At 41.5% G+C, this 25,665-nt stretch overlaps 1 protein-coding gene across 1 annotated transcript; it reads left to right on the forward strand.

Annotated features, from left to right (window-relative positions):
• Nucleotides 1-545: 545 nt before the first annotated feature.
• MRPL1 (mitochondrial ribosomal protein L1) lies at nucleotides 546-17,902 on the forward strand. The gene is made up of 10 exons (XM_087723884.1): nucleotides 546-582; nucleotides 2,877-2,887; nucleotides 3,104-3,252; nucleotides 4,982-5,237; nucleotides 6,580-6,663; nucleotides 8,913-8,984; nucleotides 11,594-11,705; nucleotides 13,317-13,417; nucleotides 15,255-15,336; nucleotides 17,395-17,902. Exons 1-10 carry the CDS (start codon nucleotides 546-548, stop codon nucleotides 17,544-17,546), a joined length of 1,056 nt encoding a protein of 351 aa, XP_087580010.1. The 3' UTR covers nucleotides 17,547-17,902.
• The last annotated feature ends 7,763 nt before the right edge of the window (nucleotides 17,903-25,665 follow it).

The raw sequence follows: 25,665 nt of genomic DNA on the forward strand, positions 1-25,665 counted from the left end.
AAAACAATATGAAATGTAATTCCTGGACCATAATATTTTCATGTTGTAGTGTTCTTTACAATAATTAATAGATGGAAAAGCATATTAGCATTAACAAATGTATCAATTATAAAACAATACCCACTGCAAAAGCCAATGAGTTTACATACACTAAACCACGATTTAACCATGGTTCAACTTCAATCAATAAACTGCTGTTGGTTCATAAATAATGGTTTACAAACTACAGGGAGTCGAAACTGGCGGGACTGCAAGGTGTGTTTCCTAATAAGCCATGCTTTCCTGCTTGAGCAGGGGGTTGGGCTAGAAGACCTTCTAGGTCCCTTCCAACTCTGTTACTCTGTTGTTATAAAACTTTAGTCCCATGCAAACAAGCACCAGAACACCCTTTGCTTGCGCGACCCCGTTAATGCAACAATTCGCTGTCCACCTCTCTGTTCCTTTTTTTCCTTCCCCCTGAGGCGGAACCTTTCTTGCCGACTCCGCGTGGCGGCCCGGACCGCTTTTGGTAAAGCACCTCTGCGCTTTTTTTTTGGCTGGCCAAGATGGCGCTGCCCGTAGTACGGTGTTGCTTGCAGAGAGGTGAGAGTGTGGATCAAATCCGTAGAAGCCCCTTTTCCTCAATCCCAGCTTAATTTCTCTCCAAAATGTCTTATCTTGGGATTTTACATTAATAATAATAATGTATTATATGGATATGCCTCCTCCCCTCCCGACTCCCAACAGAACGGTGGGTTTAGCATGGGGCTATGGTTTCTTGCCAGGATATTCAAATGAAGCAGGGTATTTTTCTCATGGTTGTTTATGGTAGTTTCATTCCTGTAAGTATTGTATCACAGGTTTTGGTGCTGTTATGGCTGTGCAAATTAAATAAACTGTACCTAGCATGTACCTCAAAATGTACAATATTTAATTCCCAGAGGTTGTTGTTTTTTAAAAAAAAATTTGGTCCGATATGAAGTTTACCAAGAGTTGCAACTTAGACTTTCAATTCTTTAATTCTTTGCATCTCCTACGGTATGTTGCACGACAGGACAATTGATGGCTTTGCAAATTTAAAATCTTCCGTCTACATTGGGATTTTTAAATGCATAAAAGAATGAATGAAAATAGTAGATTAGAAGTTGACAGATCTTAGGTATTTTTCTTTGAGTGGGTATTTTAACAATGTAACAAGACTATATAATTTGATTAATGTGATAGATAATAATGTCAATGTGAATTGGATCAACATGAATGATATCGAGTTAAAAAAAAAGAATTGTTAAATGCATTGAAGTTTCCATTTATAGTCCTTCAGTCTTCTGTTCCTCTATGTTCATTTTCTAAACATGGCTTAGGATAGGAGTTGAGTAACATGAAAGACATTATTTATGGAGATGAACTAAATAAACTACCTTACATTACTGATACAATTATCTCTAACTTAGACATGAAATGAAAAAGTTAGCCTATGGGTACATTGGTTTATTTTCAATATATGAAAATAAATAAATGACTTGGAAAGGATAGCTAACTACTTTTGCATGCTGTCAATGTTTTGTATTTCAAATAAAGAAAATATTTGAATTCTAGTGTGTGTGGGGGAAAGAATAGGACTGTTGCTGTAGAGCAGCATTTCTTAACCACTTGCCAAATATTAAAGATGTTTGCAAAAATCATTCTTTTCATTTTTTAAATTTTCTGACAATAGGGCTTTTCATGAAAATATGGTAGTATCTAATAGTGTTAATAAGGTTTACAGGATAAATATTCTACAAACACACATCTCCTTCAAAGCTTTAGCAAATTCATGGATCTAATTAATAGCTGGCTGAACCTACCATCATAATTTATATGATTATATAAATGTATATATTGTAATATAACAATGTGCAATATTTATTTATTAAATTTTTACCTTCCTACAAGATGATTTTGGGCAGCTTACAAGTAATTATGGTTGCTTACTAGTTGCAAAGTTGTGTCCGATCCATCACGACCCTATGGACAACGTTCCTCCAGGCCTCTACCATCACCTGGAGTGAGTCCATTTAAGCTGACCCCGACTGCTTTGGTGACTCCATCCAGCCACCTCATTCTCTGTCATCCCATTCTTCTTTTGCCCTCAATCTTTCCCAGCATGAGGCTCTTCTCCAGGGAGTCCATCTTCCTTCTCATTAGGTGGCCAAAGTACTTGAGTTTCTTCTTCAGGATCTGGCCTTCTATAGAGCAATCAGGGTTGATCTCCTCCGGGACTGACAGGTTGGATCGCCTTGCAGTCCAAGGGACTCGCAGGAGTCTTCTCCAGCACCATAGTTCAAAGGCCTCAATTCTTTGGCGCTCAGCCTTTCTTATGGTCCAACTTTCATAGCCATCCATTGCAACTGGGAAAACCATAGCTTTGACTATATGCACTTTTGTTGGCAAGGGTGATTAACAAATATACAGTTTAAATAATAAACATCCCCAGACAGAGGGTTTTTCTTTCATTGAATGAGAAGCTAAATTGTTTTTGGATTAATTATAAATCGGTGTGTCAATTGTTCACAGAGTCTCTCTTTAGGGGTATCTTTGGGCCATTATTGGTAAAAAGCATGGAAGTAAATAAACTATTTTGAAGTGAGGAAGTTGATGAAATTGGTGTGAAATCTAAAATACAGCAAATTTCTCCAAATCCTGATTTTTTTTTAAAAAAGTGCTGGTTAGCCTCCCCTCCTCTCTCCCCAATCAAAAATTAGAGAGTCTGGCTAAGAGTGAATAATTCTAAAGAAAACATCCATGACTACTTCTGAAGAAACAGACCTTTTAGGTTGTGCTCATATATAAAATACAGCCAGTTCTGAGAGCCATTCTAAATTGAAAGCTGATTTCTTCGGTGTCTCATTTGGCTGCAGATGAAATGAAGGTAAACAGTTGTAATTTTTAATTAAAAAAACAACCACCATCCAGCAGTTATTCAAAACATATTTTTACATTTGAGAACGGGAAAGTCTAGTTAGTTCTGCCAAACCATGTTGCAATACTTGCAAATATCGAAGCTCTGTTGTCTATAGATCTTTTTCTGTTACAAGGATCTAGAAAAGCCATACCAACTTATGCAGTTAAGTGACGAGACTAGCAGTATAGTTCATTTTTGGATTGTTATTCTTTTTGTCTTTCCACAGTTTTTGCTCAGAGTCCTAGCCATATTTCCTCTAGAATTGTTCAGTATTCTGCAGTGGTTCCTTGTTTTACCAACTTATTTGTTCCCAGTAGAAAGTATGCTGCAAAGTAAGTAAATAAGTGGAATTAATTTGAATAGTTAACGAAATATTTACACACACACACACACACACACACAAGCAAACAAACAAAATTACATGCATATACATAGTTACATACAGGTAGTCCTGGGATCGCATGATTGCCATTTGTGATTTCCCCCCGATTTCTGAAAAGCAAACTTATTGGAGAAAGATTCATTTAACAATCATGTTAACAACAATGGTGGTTTGCTTAATGATCGCAGCTAAAAGGTCATAAAATTGGGTGCAACTGATGTTCCTATTCCAAGTGTGGTTGTTGAACATAGTGTTCTGACCCCCTCCTCCGTCCAGTAACGACTGCCGAGACAAGCTTAACTGGAATGTACTTTAATAGCAAGAAACCAAAACCTCGGTGGCTGAAAGCCAAACATAACACACAGATAAGGACCTTGGCAGCAACTCAGACAAACCTTGGCAGCAATCCAGCCTGCCAAAGTAGTTACAAAAGTTCTCCAACTTTTAGTCAATGCGTTGACTTCTGCAAAGAGGGGCGTGTGCACAAGTAGTCTTTTTATAGTCTGGAGAGGAGCCTAATGACCACCAGCTGAGTGCAATTACCTCCTGTAACTGCGCAACTGTTCCTTACGCCTATTAGCTCTTCGATGCATCCAGGAACAACTCACTGCTGGTCTCAGGCTCACACTCCCTTGTCTCCTCCCCACTGGTCCAAGGCTCAGGCGCCTCCTGGTGGCCAACCAGCCTTTCTGCGCCCTGCTCAGAGTTGGAACCCTGTCCAGGGTCCTCCACATCCTCCAGAGCCGACTCCTAGGGCCCCTCGCTGTTGGAGTCTGGTGGCAGCTCCAACACCTCCTGCTGGGCCACAACAACATAGTATCATAAATAGAAACATGGCGGGGCCAGACATACTTCAAACTCATTAGTATCTGAGTTCAGATATGCAATCTATTGTTAATAAAGTACTGTACACTATCCACTATAAAATATACTAATATTTGTCAGATTCAATGATTATGACACTGTTTTTCTATAGTATACAGCCAATTGTGAAATACATTTGCTTCTTATGTAAGCATTTATAAATATAATGTTTTGTACTTTGAAAACATATAGTAGATGTGCTTTTAATTATGTTCAGAAGCTGGCTCCATGGAGTACTAGTTATAGTTAAAAATATTAAAGGAGTCAGATTTTATTGATTCTGATGAATTCATTCAGGATGGATGATCAAAGTTTAAAATTTAATAATTTAATTCATTTTCTACTCATATTAATGGACGAATCTATATTTTTAGGGAACAGTTAAATTATTAATTTAATTTTAATTTCTACTGTAGTTCTAGGTTTGTCATGAAAAAGAGCTGAGCTTATTAAAATAGAAATGAAAGCAGCTCATCTGGAACTTTAATGTTTTCTAGTTTTCTAATCCACGAATGTGAAAATCTTTTTAATGTATATTTAATTTCTTGTCTCTCCTTCTCTTTTTCCTGTATGTCTCATAATTGAAAATAATGATAACTAGTCACCAGTGTTTATTTTGATATATAGCAAATAGTTTTCTCAAATTAAGCAGATTTCTAGATATATGCAATATATGTTGCGTTTATTTCTTAGTTTTGGTGTGCATTAAAGCAACGCTCATCTCTAAGATGGTCTATATGCTATTTAAAAAAAAAATACTGCGATTATTCATTTGGCCAAGCTGCATAAAACAATCTATTTTTATTTCCTGAAAGGTTACCTAGAAAATATAGAAGAGCCTCTCAGGAGAAAAAGAAGGCATTGGAGCCTAAGGAAAAGGAAGACCGTTATAAATTGCCTTTGCCGCTTGAACCAAAGGATGATGTTTATTTGACCTGGTGTTATCAGAAACAGGTTTATGACACAGAAGCAGCTTTAGAGCTTTTGAAGAAATTTCAAACACTGGATTTTACACCTCCCACCCAGGAATTGTACGCACACATCACCTTGGATATGGAATCGGAAAGGAAGGTATTGGCTTGTATGTAGCATTCTCTTTTTACAGCCTTAGTTGGTAACTGGAATTATTTTATATCTATCTATCTATCTATCTATCTATCTATCTATCTATCTATCTATCTATCTATCTATCTATCTATCTACCTACCTACCTACCTACCTACCTACCTACCTACCTACCTACCTACCTCTATCTATCTATCTATCTATCTATCTATCTATCTATCTATCTATCTATCTATCTATCTATCTATCTCTATCTCTTTCTATCTCTTTCTTTCTATCTATCTATCTATCTATCTATCTATCTATCTATCTATCTATCTATCTATCTATCTACCTACCTACCTACCTACCTACCTACCTACCTACCTACCTACCTACCTACCTCTATCTCCCTATCTCTCTATCTCTTTCTATCTATCTATCTATCTATCTATCTATCTATCTATCTATCTATCTATCTATCTATCTATCTATCTATCATCTATCTGTAAAATAATTCTCTCTCCCAGGTATTTATAGACATCGAAGTGTTTGTCTGACAGGGAGCCATCGAGAAGGGTCTTTCTCCTCCCTACTCCCATGCCATCATCCCTGCCCTTCCCCGTCCCATGCGCTCCGCTTTCCCACCCTATGTATGATCCTGGGACTTTGCCCCAAATCCATCAGGTGCTTCACCATTGGTCCAGTGGAGGGCTGGCTTTCCAGAGGAAGCTGCAAAGGAACTGACATCACAAATAATTGCCACTCTAGGACGTCGCACTCGTTCTCCTTAACGGCCCAGACTCTCCCTTCTCCCTCCCATGACATCACAAACAATTGCCGCTCTAGGATGTCACACTTGCTCTCCTCAACGACCCAGACTCTCCCTCCTCCCTCCCATGATATCACAAACAATTGCCGCTCTATGACTCCATGCTCACTCTCCTTAACAGGTCAGGCATTTCAGAGTTATGCTGGAACACACACAAAGGGTTCTCCTACCCCCCTCAGTATTTGTTTCCAAAGAGTAAGTCATCTATGTACCAACTTTGGTTGAAATTGCTTGAGGCGTTCCAGAGTTACTCTGCAACATATATACGTACGTACGTATAAGAGATAGTTTATTCAAAACAAAGTTAAAATACAAAACGTTTTTTAAAAAATCCAAGAAGAGTAAAAAAAAATCCCCCAAACACAAAACGTTAAAAAAGAAAAAGTTGTATTAACAAAAAGACCAATACATATACACATATTGTACAATGACATTAAAGGCTATACTACTATATATAAAATGTCTCATGTATCAAATCCATATTTGTTCTGTTGAATTAGATAATGTGGATTTTCTTTCTTTCTTTTATACTTCCAGAAAACTATGGGACCATTTATTAGTACTCTTTTGTTGCCTTACCGTTTCACAGATGCCATCCCCAAGATTTTAGTATTCACACAGGTGAGCTGTTGAGCATTGAGCCAAAAGTACTTCAGTCACGTGCATGTTACATTGGCATACCGCATCCCTCTGTTCCCACGAGACATGAGGGAGAGTGGATGAGGTTTGCTTAAGGTGTCAGAAATTTACTTTACATGTAGAGACTCAATTTATTTGATTTTAATGTGTGAACAGCAAGAAAAGCACTTTAGTGAAAGCAGAAAAGTGATCTTGGGTATCCCTCCATACAGAGCTGGGCAATTAATTTTCCCCGAGGGGTCAGATGAGAAACTGGGATGGTTATGGAGGGCTGCCACTGTCCTGCCCCTGATGCCATCCCACCGGCCCTAATGTTGTTACCAACCCCAATGCCAACACTGCCTACTCACCCACTCGCCCACCGCCGACACAGCTCCGTTCTCTCCAATGACACCATACTATTGCCTCACCCCCTGCTGCCAATGCCCCATCCCACTGCTGCTGATGTCCCACACTCTACCCCCCAATGCCATGGGCTGGGCTGGTACCACCCAAGGACAGGATGTGGCCCTCGGGCCATGAAATACCCAGGCTGCGTTAATGTATCCTTAGATATGGGTGATAGAAATTCTTAGAGCAGGGGTGTCGAAACTCGAGGCCCTGGGGCCAAATCTGGCTCACTGGGTAGTTAGATCTGACCTGCGGATCCGCCCTGGAGACAGCAAAGGATGAACCCGCAGTGCCTCTGCCAGTGAAAACGGAGCTTGGGAGGGCCGCACACTCTGTTTTCGAGCACAATGGCCTCCTGCAGCGCTCTGCCAGCGAAAATTGAGCTCGTAAGAGCCATGTGCGACCTACCATATTTTTTGGAGTATAAGACGCTCTGAAGTATAAGACGCACCTAGCTTTTGGGGAGGAAAACAAGGGAAAAAATATCTGCCTCCCAGCAATTTGCCTCCTTGCAACAAACAGCAAACAGTACAGAAGATATACACTGTTTGTAGTGTTACATTTCAGACTATACTTGTACAGATGTGGCTTTCTGGAAGTATACGTTATTCTCTAATATTTAAAGGAAGGTACAATAGCACTGGGCCTCTTCAGTTCAAACTTTTGTTTCAAAAAACTTCTTCATTTTGCTAAGTTGTCTAGAACAATAATAAACAGTCTTTAAAAAAATAAATCTAATAATTTGAACTGTCAGAACCTCTCCATTAGATAATTAGGAAAGAAGACCACGAGACTCCATGAGTAGAAATCAAGTGTACTTTTACTAATTATAAATTATTAAAGGCATAGCGAAGCGAAGTCTGATTATTTAGGCGCGAAAGCAATTGATATATAGAATAGCCCATTCCCTACCCCTTGGCATCACAGCTACAGTCCAATCATAATTCTCCCAAGTGTCAGGTGTGAGATAACTTCAAAAGGCATCATGAAGATGGAATGTCGGTGCCGTTAGTCCTGGCGGGAATCTCCTACGCATGCGTAGCCAGACAGGCAGCTGAATTCCAGAACCTTCCTCCAGCACAATGAGTAACCCCTCCCAAATACCATGCCCTGCCTCCCCATTTCATGGCAGTCGAAGCAACAGCAAAGCAGAGGCTGACATCAACATTCTATAGGCATTGATAGTTATGGACTTACCTCCTTGCAGCAAACAGCCTGTTTCAGTTTAGCCTGATTAGAAGGGGGGGAAATCTGCCTCTCCCTCCCAGCAATTTGCCTCCTTGCCGCAAACAGCAAGTTTCACTTTCAATTTCAGTTTCAGCAGGGGCCTCCCCATGATCAGCTGTTTCAGGCTGCAGGGATTGCCATAGCCTATTGCCTCCTCCGCAAACCCCATTTTCCCCGTTTGCCGCAAGGAGGTAAATTGCTGGGCGTGAAGGAGCCAAAGGGTGGGGGACAGTGGTTGGGTGGGACTACATTCGGTGTATAAGACGCACCCAAATTTTCACCCTCTTTTAGGGGGGAAAAAGGTGTGTCTTATACTCCGATAAATACAGTAGCATGATGGTTGCAATGTCCCCGGGGGGGGGGGTCACGTGATTCTCCCTTTTGAGACCCCACGAGCAAACTCAACGGGGAAACCAGATGTGCTTAAACAGATCTGTTGCTAACTTAACAATGGCAGGGATCCGCTTAAACAACTCTTAGCAAGAAAAGTCGTAAAATGGTGCAAAACGCACGTAACTGTCTCGCTTAGCGGCAGAAATTTTGGCTTCCGTTGCAATCGTCAGTCGAACCTCCCCGGCGTCTTCTAGCTAAATCATTTTTATTTTCCCTTCCAGGACCCAAAAGAAGCAGAGCTAGCAACAGAAAACGGAGCCAGCATTGTAGGAGGACCCGAGTTAGTGAAGCCGGTATTTGAAAATACGTATATGTTTTTTTAAAATCACAATTGAAATCAGCTCTTCTGATTTCTTCGTAAGTTTTTCTGGGGTCAGAGGTTAGGACTGGCTCATCCCTTCTACCATAGGCAAGACCCTGGGTGGGCTCTGTCCAGAAAACTGCAGATGTGTCAAAAGCCTGGCCTCTGGAAAGCATAAATTCTGCTGAAATGAAAGTTTGAGTTCTACAGCTGCTGGTTTCAGCAATTGACATTATTTCTCCCTATTTGCAGCCAAGAATGACTTTGTTTTGTCTAGTTCTAGATGGGGGTGGGGGGTGGGGGGGTCTAAGACGCCTATAAATCACCGAAAATCTGTTTGTTCTGACTTTTAGAAATCTTATTTGGATTTTCCCCCCCCTTTGGCTTCTTAGGAAATTCCCCTGATATCCTGCATACATTTGACAAGGGATGTACCGTATTTTTCAGAGTATAAGGTGCACTGGAGTGTAAGACGCACCAAGATTTTGAAGAGGCAAATTTTTTTAAAAAAAGTTTTTGCACACTGCAGACCTCCCCAAAACAGCCTGTTTGTCTTGAAAATGGGCCCATTTTTTTTGACAAAAAAGGGCATGCATAGCCTTTAGGAGGCTTGCAGAGTGCTCCTGGGGACTGGGGGAGGGGAGTAAAAACCGGCCCATTTTTCACTCATTTTTGCCCTTCCCAGCCCCCAGAGCACTCTGGAAGCCTCCTAAAGGCTCTGCATGGCCATATTGGTGAAGGGGGCGGGGTTTTGAGAGACCGCCTGCTGCCAATTATCTCCACTAGACCGATTAGATCCCACAGATTAGGCCTCCTCCGAATTCCATCCGCCGGCCAATGCCGACTGGCGACTACCCGGAGGAGAGCCTTCTCTGTGGCTGCTCCGACCCTTTGGAACGAGCTCCCCGTGGAGATTCGAACCCTCACCACCCTCCAGGCCTTCCGCAAAGCCCTTAAAACCTGGCTGTTCCGACAGGCCTGGGGCTAAAGAGCTTTTGCCCCCCCCCCCTCGAATGGTATGGTTGTTGTGTGCTTTTAAATTGTGTATTGTTCTGTTCGTCTTTTTTTATCCCTTATCTGTACCCCCTTCCCTGACTTGGATTGTGAGCCGCCCTGAGTCCCCTTCGGGGAAAAGGGCGGCATATAAATGCAATAAATTCAAATTTTGGGAGGCAAAAAATGGTGTATTCAGTGTATAAGACGCACCCAGATTTTCAGCATTTTTTTTGAGGGAAAAAAGATTCGCTTATACTTCGAAAAATACGGTAAGCCATAAATATAAGTTATTCTTTCAGGGGAAAAAAAAAGAAAAGAAACACCAACAGCTGCTAAGAGACCTAAGAATTTAACTTCTGTGTCCAAAACGTAATTCTCTGGTTTTTGAAGGTCTTAAACTGAACAGGGTAGTTTTATTCTTCGGCTTTGCAGCACCTCTCACAACTCAACTCAAGCCATAGCGTGAATTGTTTGAAGCTGCTGCAGCAAAACTCTGCGTGGAGTTTTATTTTTAAACATTTACTTTCCTTTTTAGAACTCTCTGTTGCTAATGTATGTCCCCTGAGTGCATTAACTCAGGAAGAATGTTAAACGTTTCTTGGTTAAGGTTGGAAAATGACCGATTTTGAATAGTGGGGGGGAGTTAACCTATCTCCTATGTAGAGGTAGTCCTCAACTTACAACAGACAGAATCTTCCGGCAGCCAGCCCACAACCATAGAGCGCAGTCCTAGAACGGCCGCTGCTGGAAGACTCGGCAGCCGAGTTTTGGAGTTTGGAAGCCGGAGAAGTAGTTACGCTCGGAGCGCAGCGGCGGCTGGGCCAGGGCACGGTGAGGGTGGGAGGCATGCTTGCTGGAGGCGGAACAGGCGCTCGCGTAACCGCCCTCTCCAGCCGGGCAGAGCTCCATGTACTGACCTAGGGGGTATCCCTAATGTGCCAAGCCGTGGGAGCTGGGGAGCGGGCAGAGAGCCACGTGCCTTGGCTGTGCCCGGCTCTTTGGGAGCCCACTCACAAGGGAACAGCTGCCTGGCAACCCCAAAACAATAAGCCCTCCCCCTATAATAAGCCAAGGCCATATTTCATGGGGCAAAAGAAAATAAGACCCTGTCTTATTTTGGGGGAAACACAGTATCTGTGTTAGTGTCTCTGAATTGCTACGCAATTTCTTCACATTATTTTTAGAAGCTCCATTCTGGCTCTCTTGCACAACTTCTTGAGGCCACACGAGAGCGTACCTCATTCTCACATGGCTTCTGCAGCTTCCGAAAATCCCGCCTGTACCTGGCGCACCTTTGAGGATATCAGGTGGTGGCGAACACTGGTGTGCAATCCACAAATGCGAAGAATGAGCCGAAAGATCATTATTATTTTTTAATTTTAGCTCATAATTCTGTTCCTTCAAATTTTAAGGGTTGCAAAGAGATTGCGTTGTGTTTAAGAAAAAAAAAAATCTAAACTACTGTTAATTTTATATGTCTGCTCATGCTACATTTGTCGCAAAGAGGATATGGGGAAAAAAATATTGTTTAATAGGCACTTCTGTTGCACATATAACTGACAAAATGGTAAATCTTGACCAATCTTTTTATTTGTGGACTTTCAGATTTTAAATGAGGAAATTGAGGCAGATTTTTATATCGCAGTGCCTGACATAACAACAAAAATTACCCATTTAAGGAATTTTCTGAAACAAAAGTACCCTTCCATCAAAAATGGTAAGAAAAGGATATTTATTTTTTCTATAAAAAAAAAAAAGAACTTTATTAAAATTTTAAAGGAAAGAGATAAAAAATAATAACAACTAATAACTGAGTTAGAAGGGAGAAGAAAAAAGGTATCAAATCTTTCCACTTTTATGCATGTAAAATATCCTGATGTTGTTATCTATATATATATAAAAAGTGTGTGCGCGTGCGTGTATTAGGTTCTAGCATAACTCTGGAACGCCTCGAACAATTTCAACCAAACTTGGTTAGGTAGATAGGTAGATAAAGGGATATAGAGAGAGAAAAAAATAGAGATATAGAGAGTGTAGGTAGGAAAGTAGGATAGAGAGAGAGAAATAGAAAGATAGAGAGAGAAATACAGTAGATAGATAGGTAGGGAGATAAAGTAGGTAGGTTGGTAGGTAGAGGGATAGAGAGAGAGAAAAATATATATATAGAGAGAAATACAGTAGGGGAGAGAGAGAGAGTAGGTAGGTTGGTAGGTAGAGGGATAGAGAGAGAGAGAAATATATATAGAGAGAAATACAGTAGGTAGGGAGAGAGAGAGTAGGTAGGTTGGTAGGTAGAGAAAAATACAGTAGATAGGGAAAGAGAGAGTAGTTAGGTAGGTAGTTAAAGGGATAGAGAGAGAGAGAAATACAGTAGGTAGGGAGAGAGAGAGAGTAGGTAAGTTGGTAGGTAGAGGGATAGAGAGAGAGAAAAATACAGTGGATAGGGAGAGAGAGAGTAGTTAGGTAGGTAGCTAAAGGGATAGAGAGATAGAGAAATACAGTAGGTAGGGAGAGATAGAGTGTGTAGATAGATAGAGGGATAGAGAGAGAAATAGAGAGAGAGAAATACAGTAGATAGGTAGGGAGAGAGTGAGTGTGTGTAGGTAGGTAGGTGGAGGGATAGAGAGAGAGAAATAGAGAAATACAGTAGATAGGTAGGGAGAGAATGAGTGTGTGTAGGTAGGTAGGTAGGTGGAGGGAAAGAGAAGAGAGAAATAGAGAGAGAGAGGGAGAAATACAGTAGATAGGTAGGTGTTTCTGCTGGTACAACATTTGATCCATGTAATTCTCATCAATCAGTTAAAGAGCTTTCCGAAAGCGAGGAAAAAAGTTTTTGCACTCTTCAAACCTCCCAAAAACGAAAACAGACCTGTTTCCCCCCCCCAAAAAAGCATGAATAGCCTTGGGGGTGGTGGTTGCAGAGTGCTCCTAGCGGGGTGGGGGTGGGCAAAAATGAGCAAAAAACGGCCCGTTTTACGCGAAAACGGCCCCGTTTTTTGTCAAACAAATTGCATGCATAGCCTTATGGAGGTTTATAGAGTGCTGCTGGGGGGCAGAAAATGGCTCATTTTTCACTCATTTCTGCCCTCCCCAGCCCCCAGGAGCTCTCTGAAAGCCTCCTTAAGGGTATGCACGGCCATTTTGGTGAAAGGTGTGGGGTTTCGGGAGGCAAAAAAAATGCTGTATTTGGTGTATAAGACGCACCCAGATTTTCAGCCTCTTTTTTGGGGGAAAAAGGTGCGTCTTATACTCCGAAAAATACAGTAGGGAACATTGAATTTAACTCTACTTTGTGGGGTTTTCTTTTCTTCTTTTTTTTTTGAAACAGGTACTATTACTTACAATATCCCTGAGACGCTTAATTTCTTCAAAGTCTGCCATGAATATGCTGTGACCGACGACAACCACATCCAAACCCCGTTTGCAATGGTACGCTTTACGAGGCATATACGAAAATAAGCACCAACACACTTATTTCTTTCCATTTCCATTTTTGCTTTTTTGAAACGGGTCCTTCAGCAGAACATAGTAGTTAGTGCCATGATGGCAAACCTATCGCACACGTGCCAGAGTTGGCACGTAGAGCCCTCTCTGTGGGCATGTGCACCATAGCCAGCTGCTCTTCTGGCTTCTGGTGCGCATATGTGCGCCAGGCAGCTGGTCTTCGCGGGCACCAGAGCACCTAAAAACGGGCCGGAAAAAGGCTGTTTTGGGGGGTGCTTTTGGACTAAAAATGGCCCAGAATAAGGCCAAAAAACAGGTTTTTTGAAGTTTCTATTACTGTTGGTACAACCATTGATTTCTTCCTCCATAGTTGCTCCACTTCAATTTGCAAATCATGATGTTTTGTTATTTATTTATTTTTGCTATTATTATTTGCTCCTGAAAACTGAGCAAGTTGCCATTTCTCATTCTGGGTTGGTAAAATGGTTGAAGTTCTGGCCATTAAATAAATCTTTACTGGTAGTCCTCAACTTACTTAATTGAGCCCAGAATTTCCATAGCAAACAAAGACAGTTATCCAACTTCCCTTGGGTTGGTGGAGAAGACTCCTGCATTGAGTCCCTTGGACTGCAAGGCCATCCAACCGGTCAGTCTTAGAGGAGATCAACCCGGACTGCTCTTTAGAAGGCCAGATCCTGAAGAGGAAACTCAAATGCAGCCCCGCGAGCGATTGTGGGTGCACCTCGATACACCCACGTTACATCTATCCTCCGTGAGCTGCACTAGCTACCTATTGGTCTCAGGATACGCTTCAAGGTGCTAGTCGTCACTTATAAAGCCCTACATGGTATTGGACCTGGGTACTTGAGAGACCGCCTTCTGCCAATTACCTCCCACAGACCCATCAGATCCCACAGATTAGGCCTCCTCCGAATTCCATCTGCAGGCCAATGCCGGTTGTCGACCACCCGGAGGAGGGCCTTCTCTGTGGCTGCTCCGGCCCTCTGGAATGATCTCCCCGTGGAGAGTCGGATCCTCACCACCCTTCAGGCTTTCCGAAAAGCTGTTAAGACCTGGCTGTTCCAGCAGGCCTGGGGCTCCTGAGTTCCACCCCTACTCAAATTGTTGTGCGTGTTGTGACTTTTAAATTGTTTTGTATTGTTGTTTGTTTTTTGTCTTTTTACTTTTTTGTATTGTATCCCTTCCCTTCTGGTTTGTCAGCCGCCCTGAGTCCCTCCGGGAATAGGGCGGCATACAAGTCGAATAAACCACTAAACCACTAAACTAAATTCTTTGGCCACCTAATGAGAAGGAAGAGCTCCCTGGAGAAGAGCCTCATGCTGGGAAAGATGGAGGGCAAGAGATGAAAGGGACGACAGAGAATGAGGTGGCTGGATGGAGTCACTGAAGCAGCCGGCGTGAGCTTCAATGGACTCCAGAGGATGGTAGAGGACAGGAAGGCCTGGAGGAACATTGTCCATAGGACATGACTTCACAACTAACCACAACAACAACCAAGACAGTTGTCCAACTTCCCTTTGGTTGGAGAATTCTGGGAGTTGAAGCCCACACACCTTAAAAGTTTCCAAAATTGAGAAATACTGCTCTCTACATAATTTACAGTGATTGAATTTGAATGAAAATTAGGACATACCCAGGGTATTACTGGGCTAAAGACACTGATGATATTAATAGCACTTGCAGCCTTTAATTGATGAGAAAATGCATTGATAAAATATTGACCTGATCCCCGCAATTTTTATAAACCCTGACAGCATTTATTGTTTACTTTTTCGTTTATTTTTTTCATTCCCTTTTTCAGCTGGACATGCCTAATGATCAGATTCTTGCCAATCTGGACAGTATTATTAAGGACATTTGCAAACACAAAACTTTGAAACATGGTGAGCTGCTCTTGTTTAAAATTTCTTAATCGATGCTGATAGCTAGTGATATTGCCCAAATGAATGTAAGTTGGAGGAGTGGGGGTACCATTTTGCTAGCTGCAAGGAGAAAACAGTAAAATAATAATAATAATATGCATTGCCATGCTAAACAATAAAAACAGTAACAGGGAAAATATCAGCGCAAAATTGCTTAAAAGAGCTATTGCTAATTATTTTGCTTCACATCTGCAAGTCATCTTCCTCCCTCCCTCCCTTCAGAGGGAAATTTATAAAAAAAAAACCACACTTTTGCATTCTTTTAAAGAAGTTGTTTTGGGAGTTTTGAGAAGAACCTTCTGCTTTAAAGTGGCCGAATTATTAATGCTGAAAAGTCCTGTTTTTTGTTTCCTGCAGAATTACTCAGTTAGAAAAAAAATAATAATTTCTCCCTGCCAGGATGGGAAACATTTGTGCAGGAAGTTCCTATCTTGGAAATGTTTGGAAGGGCCTTGAAGAACCCTTATCAGATGTTTTGAACTCCCAAGTAAAATGTTTGGGGTTCTGAGAATTTTGTTTTAAGGTCAGGGCACACCGCATCATTTTTTGTGTTGGCGTCAGAACAATCTGTGACTGTTTTCAAGGACTTGACTGAGTGTTCCAGCTCTTTTGAGGGTATCGGTTAAGCTGTTTTTCTCCTGCAAGGACAACTCCTGGAACAGACAGGGATTAGAATGGTTTGTGGGTTATTATTATTATTATTTTTGCAGAGTCTGGAAGACAAAAATGTATAGGTAGTCCTTGATTTATGATCACAATTGAGCCTCAGATTTCTGTTGCTAACCAAGACAGTTGCTAGGGAGTTCCTCCCCGTTTTATGACCTTTCTGGTCACAGTTGTTGAATCACTGCAGGTTGTTAAGTGAACAAAGCGGGGGTGAAGCAAATATATTTTCGCCAATGGGTATTTCTTGCCAGAAACTGGAACTAAATCCTGGTTTCTAGTTGTTGTTGCTTTAAGTTGTAAATCATGGTCACGTGGCTATGGGAGAATATAAATGAGGGCCAGTTGCTGAGCACCCAAAAATGTGATTATTTGACTGGTAGGGGACACTGCCCGAACTTCAAATCTGGATTGTAAGTAGCTTGGGAAGATACGCGTATGTACCTGCTTAAATCTCTTCCACTGACATATGAGAAGCTCAAAATGCACAGGTACAGTATATGTGGTACCTCACTCAATAGTAGTAACTGTGAGAGGGATCTTGGAGTCCTAGTGGACAACCGTTTAAATAGGAGCCAGCCGTGTGCAGCAGCTGCCAAAAAAGCCAACACAGTTCTAGGCTGCATCAACAGAGGGATAGAATCAAGATTGACGTGAAGGGGTAATACCACTTTATAATGCCTTGGGAAGGCCACACTTGGATTACTGCATCCAGTTTTGGTCGCCACGATGTAGAAAAGATGTGGAGACTCTAGAAAGAGTGTAGAGAAGAGCAACAAAGATGATTAGGAGACTGGAGGCTAAAACATATGAAGAACGGTTGCAGGAACTGGGTATGTCTAGTGTAATGAAAAGAAGGACTAGGGGGGACATGATAGCAGTCTTCCAATATCTCAGGGGTTGCCACAAAGAAGAGGGAGTCAAGCTATTCTTCAAAGCACATGAGGGTAGGGCAAGAAGCAATGGGTGGAAACTAATCAAGGAGAGAAGCCACTTAGAACTGAGGACAAATTTCCTGACAGTTAGAACAATTAATCAGTGGAACAGAAATTGCCTCCAGAAGTTGTGAATGCCCCAACACTGGAAGTCTTTAAGAAGAGATTGGATAACCATTTGTCTGAAACGGTATAGGGTTTCCTGCCTAGACAGGGGGTTGGACTAGAAGACCTCCAATGTCCCTTCCAACTCTGCTATTCTAGTCTAACATACTCTTACTTAGAGTTGCCATTTTAAGCACTATTTTTCAATGATTCTGCACAATGTTGTCCATGTTAGATCATTGTACCAAACTAAGCTGAATTCTCTCTTCTCCCTCTTGCTTGCACTCACTCTCTCTCTCTCTCTTTTAAATTTAAGGTTCTTTTGTAACAAGTATGAGCATTCGAAGTTCAACCAGCGAAGCCTTAGATGTGAAAGTCGAACAATTTCTCCCCAAAGGAGCTCTGGGACAGAACTCGGAAGAAGCTGAAAAGCTCAGCGAAGAAGAAAAGCAAGAACCAGATGATTAGAAGGCTGCAGAAATGACATTTCCCTTGTTATAAAAATTGTAAAGGGCAGTTCTTGTAGCTTCATCCAGAGTTTCCTTCAACTTCTGGTCCCGAACGGGAAGTTTGCACCAATTCCGGAGATCACTGAATTGTCTCCCAAAATGAAAGCTCCTCAGCGCTGTTAGATCATCAGTCCCCAAAATTTGGGGCCTAGAAATATCTTAGAATTTCCGTATTTTTTGGAGTATAAGACACACCGGAGTATAAGATGCACCAAGATTTTGAAGAGGCAAATTAAAAAAAAAAAAGTTTTTGCACTCTGTAGACCTCTCCAAAACGGCCCGTATTTCATGAAAATGGGCCCGTTTTTTCCCCCCAAAAAATATATATCCATAAGTAGCGTCAGGAGATTTGCAGAGTGCTCCGGGGGGGGGGGGGGCAAAAATGAGCAAAAACCAGCACGTTTTTCGCTCATTTTTGCCCTCTCCAGCCCCCAGGAGCACTCTGGAAGCTTCCTAAAGGCTATGCACAGCCATTTTGGTGAAGGGCACAGGGTTTCTTGAGGTAAAAAAAACTATATTCAGTGATAAAGCGCACCCAGATTTTCATCCTCTTTTATGAGGGAAAAGGGTGCGTCTTATACTCCAAAAAATATGCTACTAATATTACAGGCTCAGCCTGTCTGGAGAGCCTGCTTGCGCTGACACTGTTTCAGTGCAAACCATTCTCCGTTTGTAAAAAAAGATGTCATTGCACGTTTTATTAAAAATGAAAAGCTTTGTGTACAGTTTTGATTAATCGTGGAAGCCCTCGTGTCCCTCTGGTTTCTGTTTTAGTTGTGTGTTTTTCAATCCACAGACAAATTGATTATATCTTTAGTTTACTTTATTGCACCTCGTACAATGAAATTAAATGCCATCTTCGGTGTCCATTATACGTAAAGAACAAAACTCAAGCAAGCATCCTTCACATTCTATACAATTGAATTAAATTGAATTAATTATTAATAATTTGAATTAATAATTAATTAATTCAATTGAATTAATCAATTGAATTAAAAAACCCTAATATTGCATTAATATTGCGCTATGCCAGGGGTCGGCAACCTTAAACACTCAAAAGAGCCACAAAGGTCCTAACCGGAAGCCCCCCATTCAATTCTGAAGCTGAGCGGAAGTCCAGTTCCCCCACCATAGAGTCTCCTCCTAGTGCAGCGCAGTCCTTTTTCCTGTACCTGTCCTAACCAAAAGGCCTATCAATTGTGGAGCCGACCGGTGATAGGGAGCCGCAGCAGAGGGGTGAAAGAGCCACATGTGGCTCCAGAGTCGCAGGTTGCTAACCCCTGCACTATATACTGATTTTTCCCTCAAAAAAGATGCTGAAAAACTGGGTGCGCCTTATACACTGAATACCGTATTTTTGGCCTCCTGAAACCCTGCCCCTTCACCAAAATGGCCATGCAGAGCCTGTAGAAGGCTTCCAGAGTTGCCAAGGTTGGAGACCCCTGTGTTAGATGGTTTCAAACTGGTGGTATTCAGCCAGTTCGGGCAAACTGGTAGTGACGACCTGTCTCTATGCTGTACTCTTTAGCCACATTTTCTAAGCCGCGCGCATGTGTGCAAGCTGTTCGAGCGGGCAAAGCGCATGTGCAGAAGGCGAGCGTACATGCGCTCACAGTTTCGGTGCGCAGCGAACTGGTGGTAAAATTATGTGAAACCTGCCTCTGGTTTCAAAGCCTGTTCAGGTAGTTCTCAACTTACAACCATTCCTTTAATGTCCTCTGCAAGTTGCAACACTTCTGCAAAAAAAGTGTCCTTGCATTTAAGACTTGTCACTGTGGGTCAAAATTTGGCAACCGACATGTTGCAGTATCCTGGGGTCATTTGCGACCTTCCCATCTGGAATGGAGAAAAGGTTTGCTAATTCAAGGGGTGGGAGAAGAGGAAGACCTAATTAAACACACCAGAAAAGTGTATAATCACAATTAATTGCAGCTAGAATTGTATTTGTGCAACAATGGATAAATGATGATACACCATTGTCAGGTCTGCAGCCATCTTTTCTTTTGGACCTTTGGCCTGTCACACACTCTATAATTCTACTATGCATTTTCTATTGTGGGAAAATGGGAGGGGGGATTGCACGGAGTTAGAGGATATGTAGCCATAACAACATTCTTTCTAGAAAGCCAAGGTCATCCTTTGTCTCTGTGCCTCTGCAACTGAACTGGATGGGTGGAACTGCCAGCATGGCAATGGAAGATTGGACCATGTGATAGGCTTGTGGGTGTGGGGGCAAGATCTTGAACTTTTCAACTGAGTGTGGAAAATCGGGAAGCTTTCAAATTCAGGTTTTCCCAGATGTGCCAAAATGACTCTCTTAATAAATTGGAACTTTGAGGAATCCTTTGCCTCGGACTCTGATTTAATTTTGGATGCTACTTGGAACTCTGACATGAGGCTGTAATTAAGAAAATACTAGAATGTGCAGAAATTGACAGATTAACACTTCTTATTAAGGATAAAGAAGGAACTGAATATTTTCTGACGTGGGATGTATTTTATTGAATGGTTAGACAATAGAAACAGAAATTAGAAGGAGATATAAAAAAGAGGAAATGTTAATGTGGAGGGAATTTGATGATGATGTTATGCATTATAGTAATTGTATTAATATATAATACTATTGTTGTGACAAATATAATAACAAATATGTGGATTATGACTGTTTTAATAACCGTACCCAGATCTCACACTGTTTGGTGGAAATGGAAAGTAACATAAATAAAATAAATAAAACATAAAAAAGAAAAGTGTATAATCACAAACAGAAAATATTGTTTTAAAATTGTATAAGCATCAATATTTTCTACTATTGCTGATCGTATTACCATAAACTTTTATCTGATACGTTTTCTAATATAGCTTCTAACCAAGTTTTCCAGTGCCGTTTTTCAACTGATAAATGATCCAAACACTTTTAACATTCAGCAACTAGCAGTTTAGTTTTCCAAAAGGAAAAAAAGTAAGCTTCTTGACATTTATCCCAATATTTTGTCTATTGAAGACAGACTATAATCTTTGTTTCGATAACTCTGCAATTCATCAAAACCCTTTTTTGCCAAAATATTTCCCATTTTCACATGTTCCACAGACAGGATCCCTTCTGTCGGTTCCCTCCCTCCAATTTGGTGGGAGAGTTTTGTACAATTCCTAAGGGGACAGAAATCTCCCAACACCGCAATGCTTGCCAGATATTGTCCAGCTGTCTTCCCAGATAAATCTCTCTCAAGTTTCTTTTGAACTCCAGGAAGGATTTCGTCTGTCTCTTTTCCAATAACCGCATACAGCGAATACAGTATGCAAGTTATAGCTCTGAGCGAGGAGGAGAAGCAGTATTTTGCAAAATTTGTTAATAGGGGATTTGCAAATTCCATTAGTCTCCCAGTGTGTGGGAATGTGTTAATTTGAATCCATAAAGCGCACATTTTATATCTAAATGCTGTTCTTGCTCTTGAGTAGATCTCAGTAGCAAGTACAAACCCCAAATAAGCTGCATACTCACAGTCTGCCAATCATTAAACTCTCATACATGTATGTATGCTTATGTATGGGTGTGTGCACATGCATGCGTGTTTGAAGTCAGCAGCAGACATTGTAATGTTTGCAATTTAGGAATAACTAAATTATTCCTGTGCATTGTAATGTTTGCAATTTAGGAATAACTAGCTGATAACCGAACTCTGCCCAGGTATTGATTTATCCCAACCTTCATTCCATGAACAACACCGCAATTTCTAATGTTGGATTTTCCCCCTTACCAGAGGGAGCCCCCTTGTGGAATATTGTGAAGCAGTTACCATGGCAACTCCACAGTGCTGCACAGTAGAGGCCATTTTAAGGCACAACAGGCCGTATCTTAACAGAACACACATCCCGAGGCAGTGGTGGGTTCCAGATCGGCATCCAGATGAACGCTCGCAGCGCGGTATGCATCTTAGCGCCTCCGCAACAGTCCAGCTGCTCGGCAGAGTGTCATGCAGGTGCTGTACGTGCCGTGCACATGCGCGGAAGCGCCAAAGACTTAAAAGACCGGTAAGGAGCTCAGGCAGGCGGGTGAGTGGGTGGATGGGCCCGGCAGCGTCCACATGGACATGTGCAGTGCGCGCCTGTATCTTAGCCCCTCCACAACCCTCCAGTTGCTCAGCGGAGCGTTGCACAAGCACTATACATGCCGTGCACGTGTGCGGAAGCGCCAAAGACTTAAAAAACCACTAAGAAGCTTGGGCGGGCGGTTGGGCCCTCCGGAGCATCGTACCTGAACGGTATCCGGTGCTCCGGGCAGGCTCCGGTATGCCCGTACTGGGGCGTACCTCCTGCAACCCACCACTGCCCCGAGAGGTATTAGGGGTGTTTTATCCCCACAGTATTTGTTTCCAGAGAGTAAGTCATCTGTGTACTAAGTTTGGTTGAAATTGCTGGAGGCGTTCCAGAGTTATGCTAAAACACACAAACATTTTAGATAGATAGATAGATAGATAGATAGATAGATAGATAGATAGATAGATAGATAGATAGATGATAGATAGATAGATAATAGATAGATAATAGATAGATGATAGATGATAGATAGATAGATAGATAGATGATAGATAGATAGATACAGATAGATAGATACAGATAGATAGATACAGATAGATAGATAGATAAGAGAGAGAGAGAGAGAGAGAGAGAGATACAGATAGGTAGGTAGGTAGGTAGGTAGGTAATAGGTAGGTAGTTAGGTAGTTAGGTAGTTAGGTAGATAGGTAGGTAGGTAGGTAGATAGATAGATAGATAGATAGATAGATAGATAGATAGATAGATAGATAGATAGATAGATAGATAGAGCCAAGGTGGCGCAGTGGTTAAAAGCAGCACTGCAGGCTACTGCTAGATCAGCAGGTCAGCGGTTCAAATCTCACCGGCTCAGGGTTGACTCAGCCTTCCATCCTTCCGAGGTGGGTAAAATGAGGACCCAGATTGTTGGGGGCAATATGCTGACTCTCTGTAAACCGCTTAGAGAGGCCTGAAAGGCCTATGAAGCGGTATATAAGTCTACTGCTATTGCTATTGCTATTGCTATAGATAGATAGATAGATAGATAGATAGATAGATAGATAGATAGATAGATAGATAGATAGATAGATAGATAGATAGATAGATAGATAGATATGATGGATGGATGGATGGATGGATGGATGGATGGATGGATGGATGGATAGAGATAGATAGATAGATAGATAGATAGAGATAGATAGATAGATAGATAGATAGATAGATAGATAGATAGATAGATAGATAGATAGATAGATAGTTGATAATGCTGTTTTCACCAGAATGTAGCTTGAACAGTGGCCTCTGTAATAGGCCTGTAACTATCCAGACAGCTTCCCCTCCTGGTGTAGAGTATCTGAAGGCCACTTTTAACCACGGCTTGAAAAATTGCTGAGCCCAAAAATAACCTGCAGTTTTATTTTGGTATGGGGGGGGAAAATTATTTGGCCACTGTAGGGCGCTCCTCTCTTACAAAACTCACTCACACTCTCTTACGGGCCTGAAACATGTGCAGCAGGGATGGTTGTTAGCAGTTATAAAATAAGGCTGGTTTTTCCAGTTTAACATTTCTACCGAGTTAAAAAATAAAATAAGGTGCAAAATGCAAAAGTAAATCGAAGATGTGGAGAGGAAGGGAAGTAAAGAAGGGTAGGGAAAAAAAGAGACACTGACTTCCGACACTCTCTGTTGCAGTAAAATAAAACATTAACATAAAATCACAACTTTTTGTGTGTTCCTTTTTCATAATAATATAAACAAGCCATTTCTATAAAGATCTCCCAGTCTAATTGGTAAAACCCAAAATCAAAGTTTCTTTCTTTTCCACTTCAAGCATTAATTAATGCTCGGAGTGCACTAATTAATCCTTCAAATGTATTAATTGTGTATTATTGAAGTGTATTAAGGTTGTATTAATTAATTAATTAATTATAATTAAGCATGGAACTCAATACAATTGAGCGAGTCCAGGGGTATTTCACGAGAAGAGTCCTCCACTCCTCTGCTCACAATAGAATCCCTTATGCCACCAGGCTCGAAAATTTGGGTTTGGACAATCTGGAACTGCGCCGCCTACGGACTGACCTAAGTGTAGTACACAGAATTGTCTGCTACAACATTCTACCTGTCAACAACTACTTCAGCTTCAACCGCAATAATACACGGGCAAACAATAGAGGCAAACTCAAGGTAAACCGCTCCAAACTCGATTGCAGAAAATACGACCTCAGCAACAGAGGGGTCAACGCCTGGAATGCTCTACCTGACTCTGTTGTTACATCCTCAAACCCTCAAACAGCTTCTACCTCAAACTGTCTACCGTGGACCTCGCCCCATTCCTAAGAGGTCCGTAAAGGGGGCGTGCATAAGCGCACCAGCGTGCCTTCCGTCCCTGTCCTACTGTCCCCATTTATTTGTACTCATTTCCCTTGTTCATGTCCATGGTTATACTTATACCTGCTATCCTGTACATGTTTGACAAACAAAATAAAATAAAATAATAAAATAAAATAAAATAAATAAATAAATAAATAAATAAAGCACAAAGTCCAGAAGCCGTCCCCACATGGAAACAAAAGTACTGTTATTCTTTTCTTTAATCAAAATAGCCAATTTTGCCACTTCAGCCCATCTCCATCAGATTCTGCAACCTTTCGTCCGCGGTAGGAATCGAAGTGCCGTTCTATTTTCGTGGATATATAATAGTATTGCTGCTGTAAAACATATATAGTAAAATAAGGCTAGTTTTATGGGTTATGCATGGATGTGTTTCTGCTGACCTTACACAACAGCTGAAGTGACTTCCAGGGCTCTTTGCCAGAAGACGAGCAAAGAATTTGACAAAAGCCAGGAGTTTGCTACTTGGCAAACTGCAGATTTCATTCCACAAAATGCAAAGTCCCAACAGCCAAAATTTACAGGTAAAGGGGTTATACTGAAGAATGATCTATTCTATATCTGTATCTGTATCTGTATCCGTATCCGTATCCGTATCCGTATCCGTATCCGTATCCGTATCCGTATCCGTATCCGTATCCGTATCCGTATCCGTATCCGTATCCGTATCCGTATCCGTATCCGTATCCGTATCCGTATCCGTATCCGTATCCGTATCCGTATCCGTATCCGTATCCGTATCCGTATCCATCTATCTATCTATCTATCTATCTATCTATCTATCTATCTATCTATCTATCTATCATCTATCTATCTATCTATCTATCTATCTATCTATCTATCTATCTATCTATCTATCTATCTATCTATCTATCTATGACTATGTGTGTGTATGTTCCAGCATAACTCTGGAACGCCTCGAGCAATTTCAACCAAACTTGGTACACAGATGACTTATTATCTGGGAAAAAATACTGTGGGTGTAAGACAACCCTAACACCCCTCAGTGTGTGTGTTTAGTTAAGATGCAGCCTGTTGTGCCCTACTGCTGTACTGGATTTTACTGTACAGCGCAGTGGAGTTGCCATGGTAACGGCTTCACAGTACTCCACAAGGGGGCTCCCTCTGGGAAAGGGAAAATCCAACATTAGAAATTACATTTAGAAATCTCTCTCTCCCTCTCCCCCCACCCTCTGTGTGTGTGTGTGTGTGTGTGTGTGTTCCAGCACAACTCTGGAATGCCTGCCTCAAGCAATTTCAACCAAACTTGGTACACAGATGACTTACTCTCAGAAAAATACTGTGGGGGTAAGACACCCCTAAAAAACCCCGAGGTGTGTGTTCTGTTAAGATACAGTCTGATGTACCTTAAAATGGCTCCTACTGTACTGCCGTAAAATGGTTTCTACTGTACAGTGCAGTGGAGTTGCCATAGTAACAGCCTCACAGTACTCCACAAGGGGGCTCCATCTGGTAAGGGTGAAAATCCAACATTAGAAATTACATTCGGTCCAGACATTTTCCCCATATAAATAAATAAATACCTGGGCAACTCTGGGTAATCGGCTAATATTCTATAAAAATATGTATAAGTTATTCAGTTGTTGTTTTTGAAGGTGACCCAAGCTGTCTGTCACTTTAAATGTGCA

Source organism: Thamnophis sirtalis, unplaced genomic scaffold (genome assembly GCF_051295495.1).
Source record: "Thamnophis sirtalis isolate CommonGarterSnake01/CBP01778 unplaced genomic scaffold, rThaSir2_p1.2 scaffold_10, whole genome shotgun sequence".
In the NCBI taxonomy this organism is placed as follows: domain Eukaryota; kingdom Metazoa; phylum Chordata; class Lepidosauria; order Squamata; family Natricidae; genus Thamnophis; species Thamnophis sirtalis.

Excerpts from the sequence above, each read along its gene's own strand:
- MRPL1 (XM_087723884.1), top strand. The coding sequence starts at position 546 with ATGGCGCTGCCCGTAGTACGGTGTTGCTTGCAGAGAG. Across the intron at positions 3,253-4,981 it reads AGTAGAAAGTATGCTGCAAA|GTTACCTAGAAAATATAGAA; the intron begins GTAAGTAAATAA and ends ATTTCCTGAAAG. Across the intron at positions 15,337-17,394 it reads ACACAAAACTTTGAAACATG|GTTCTTTTGTAACAAGTATG; the intron begins GTGAGCTGCTCT and ends TTTAAATTTAAG.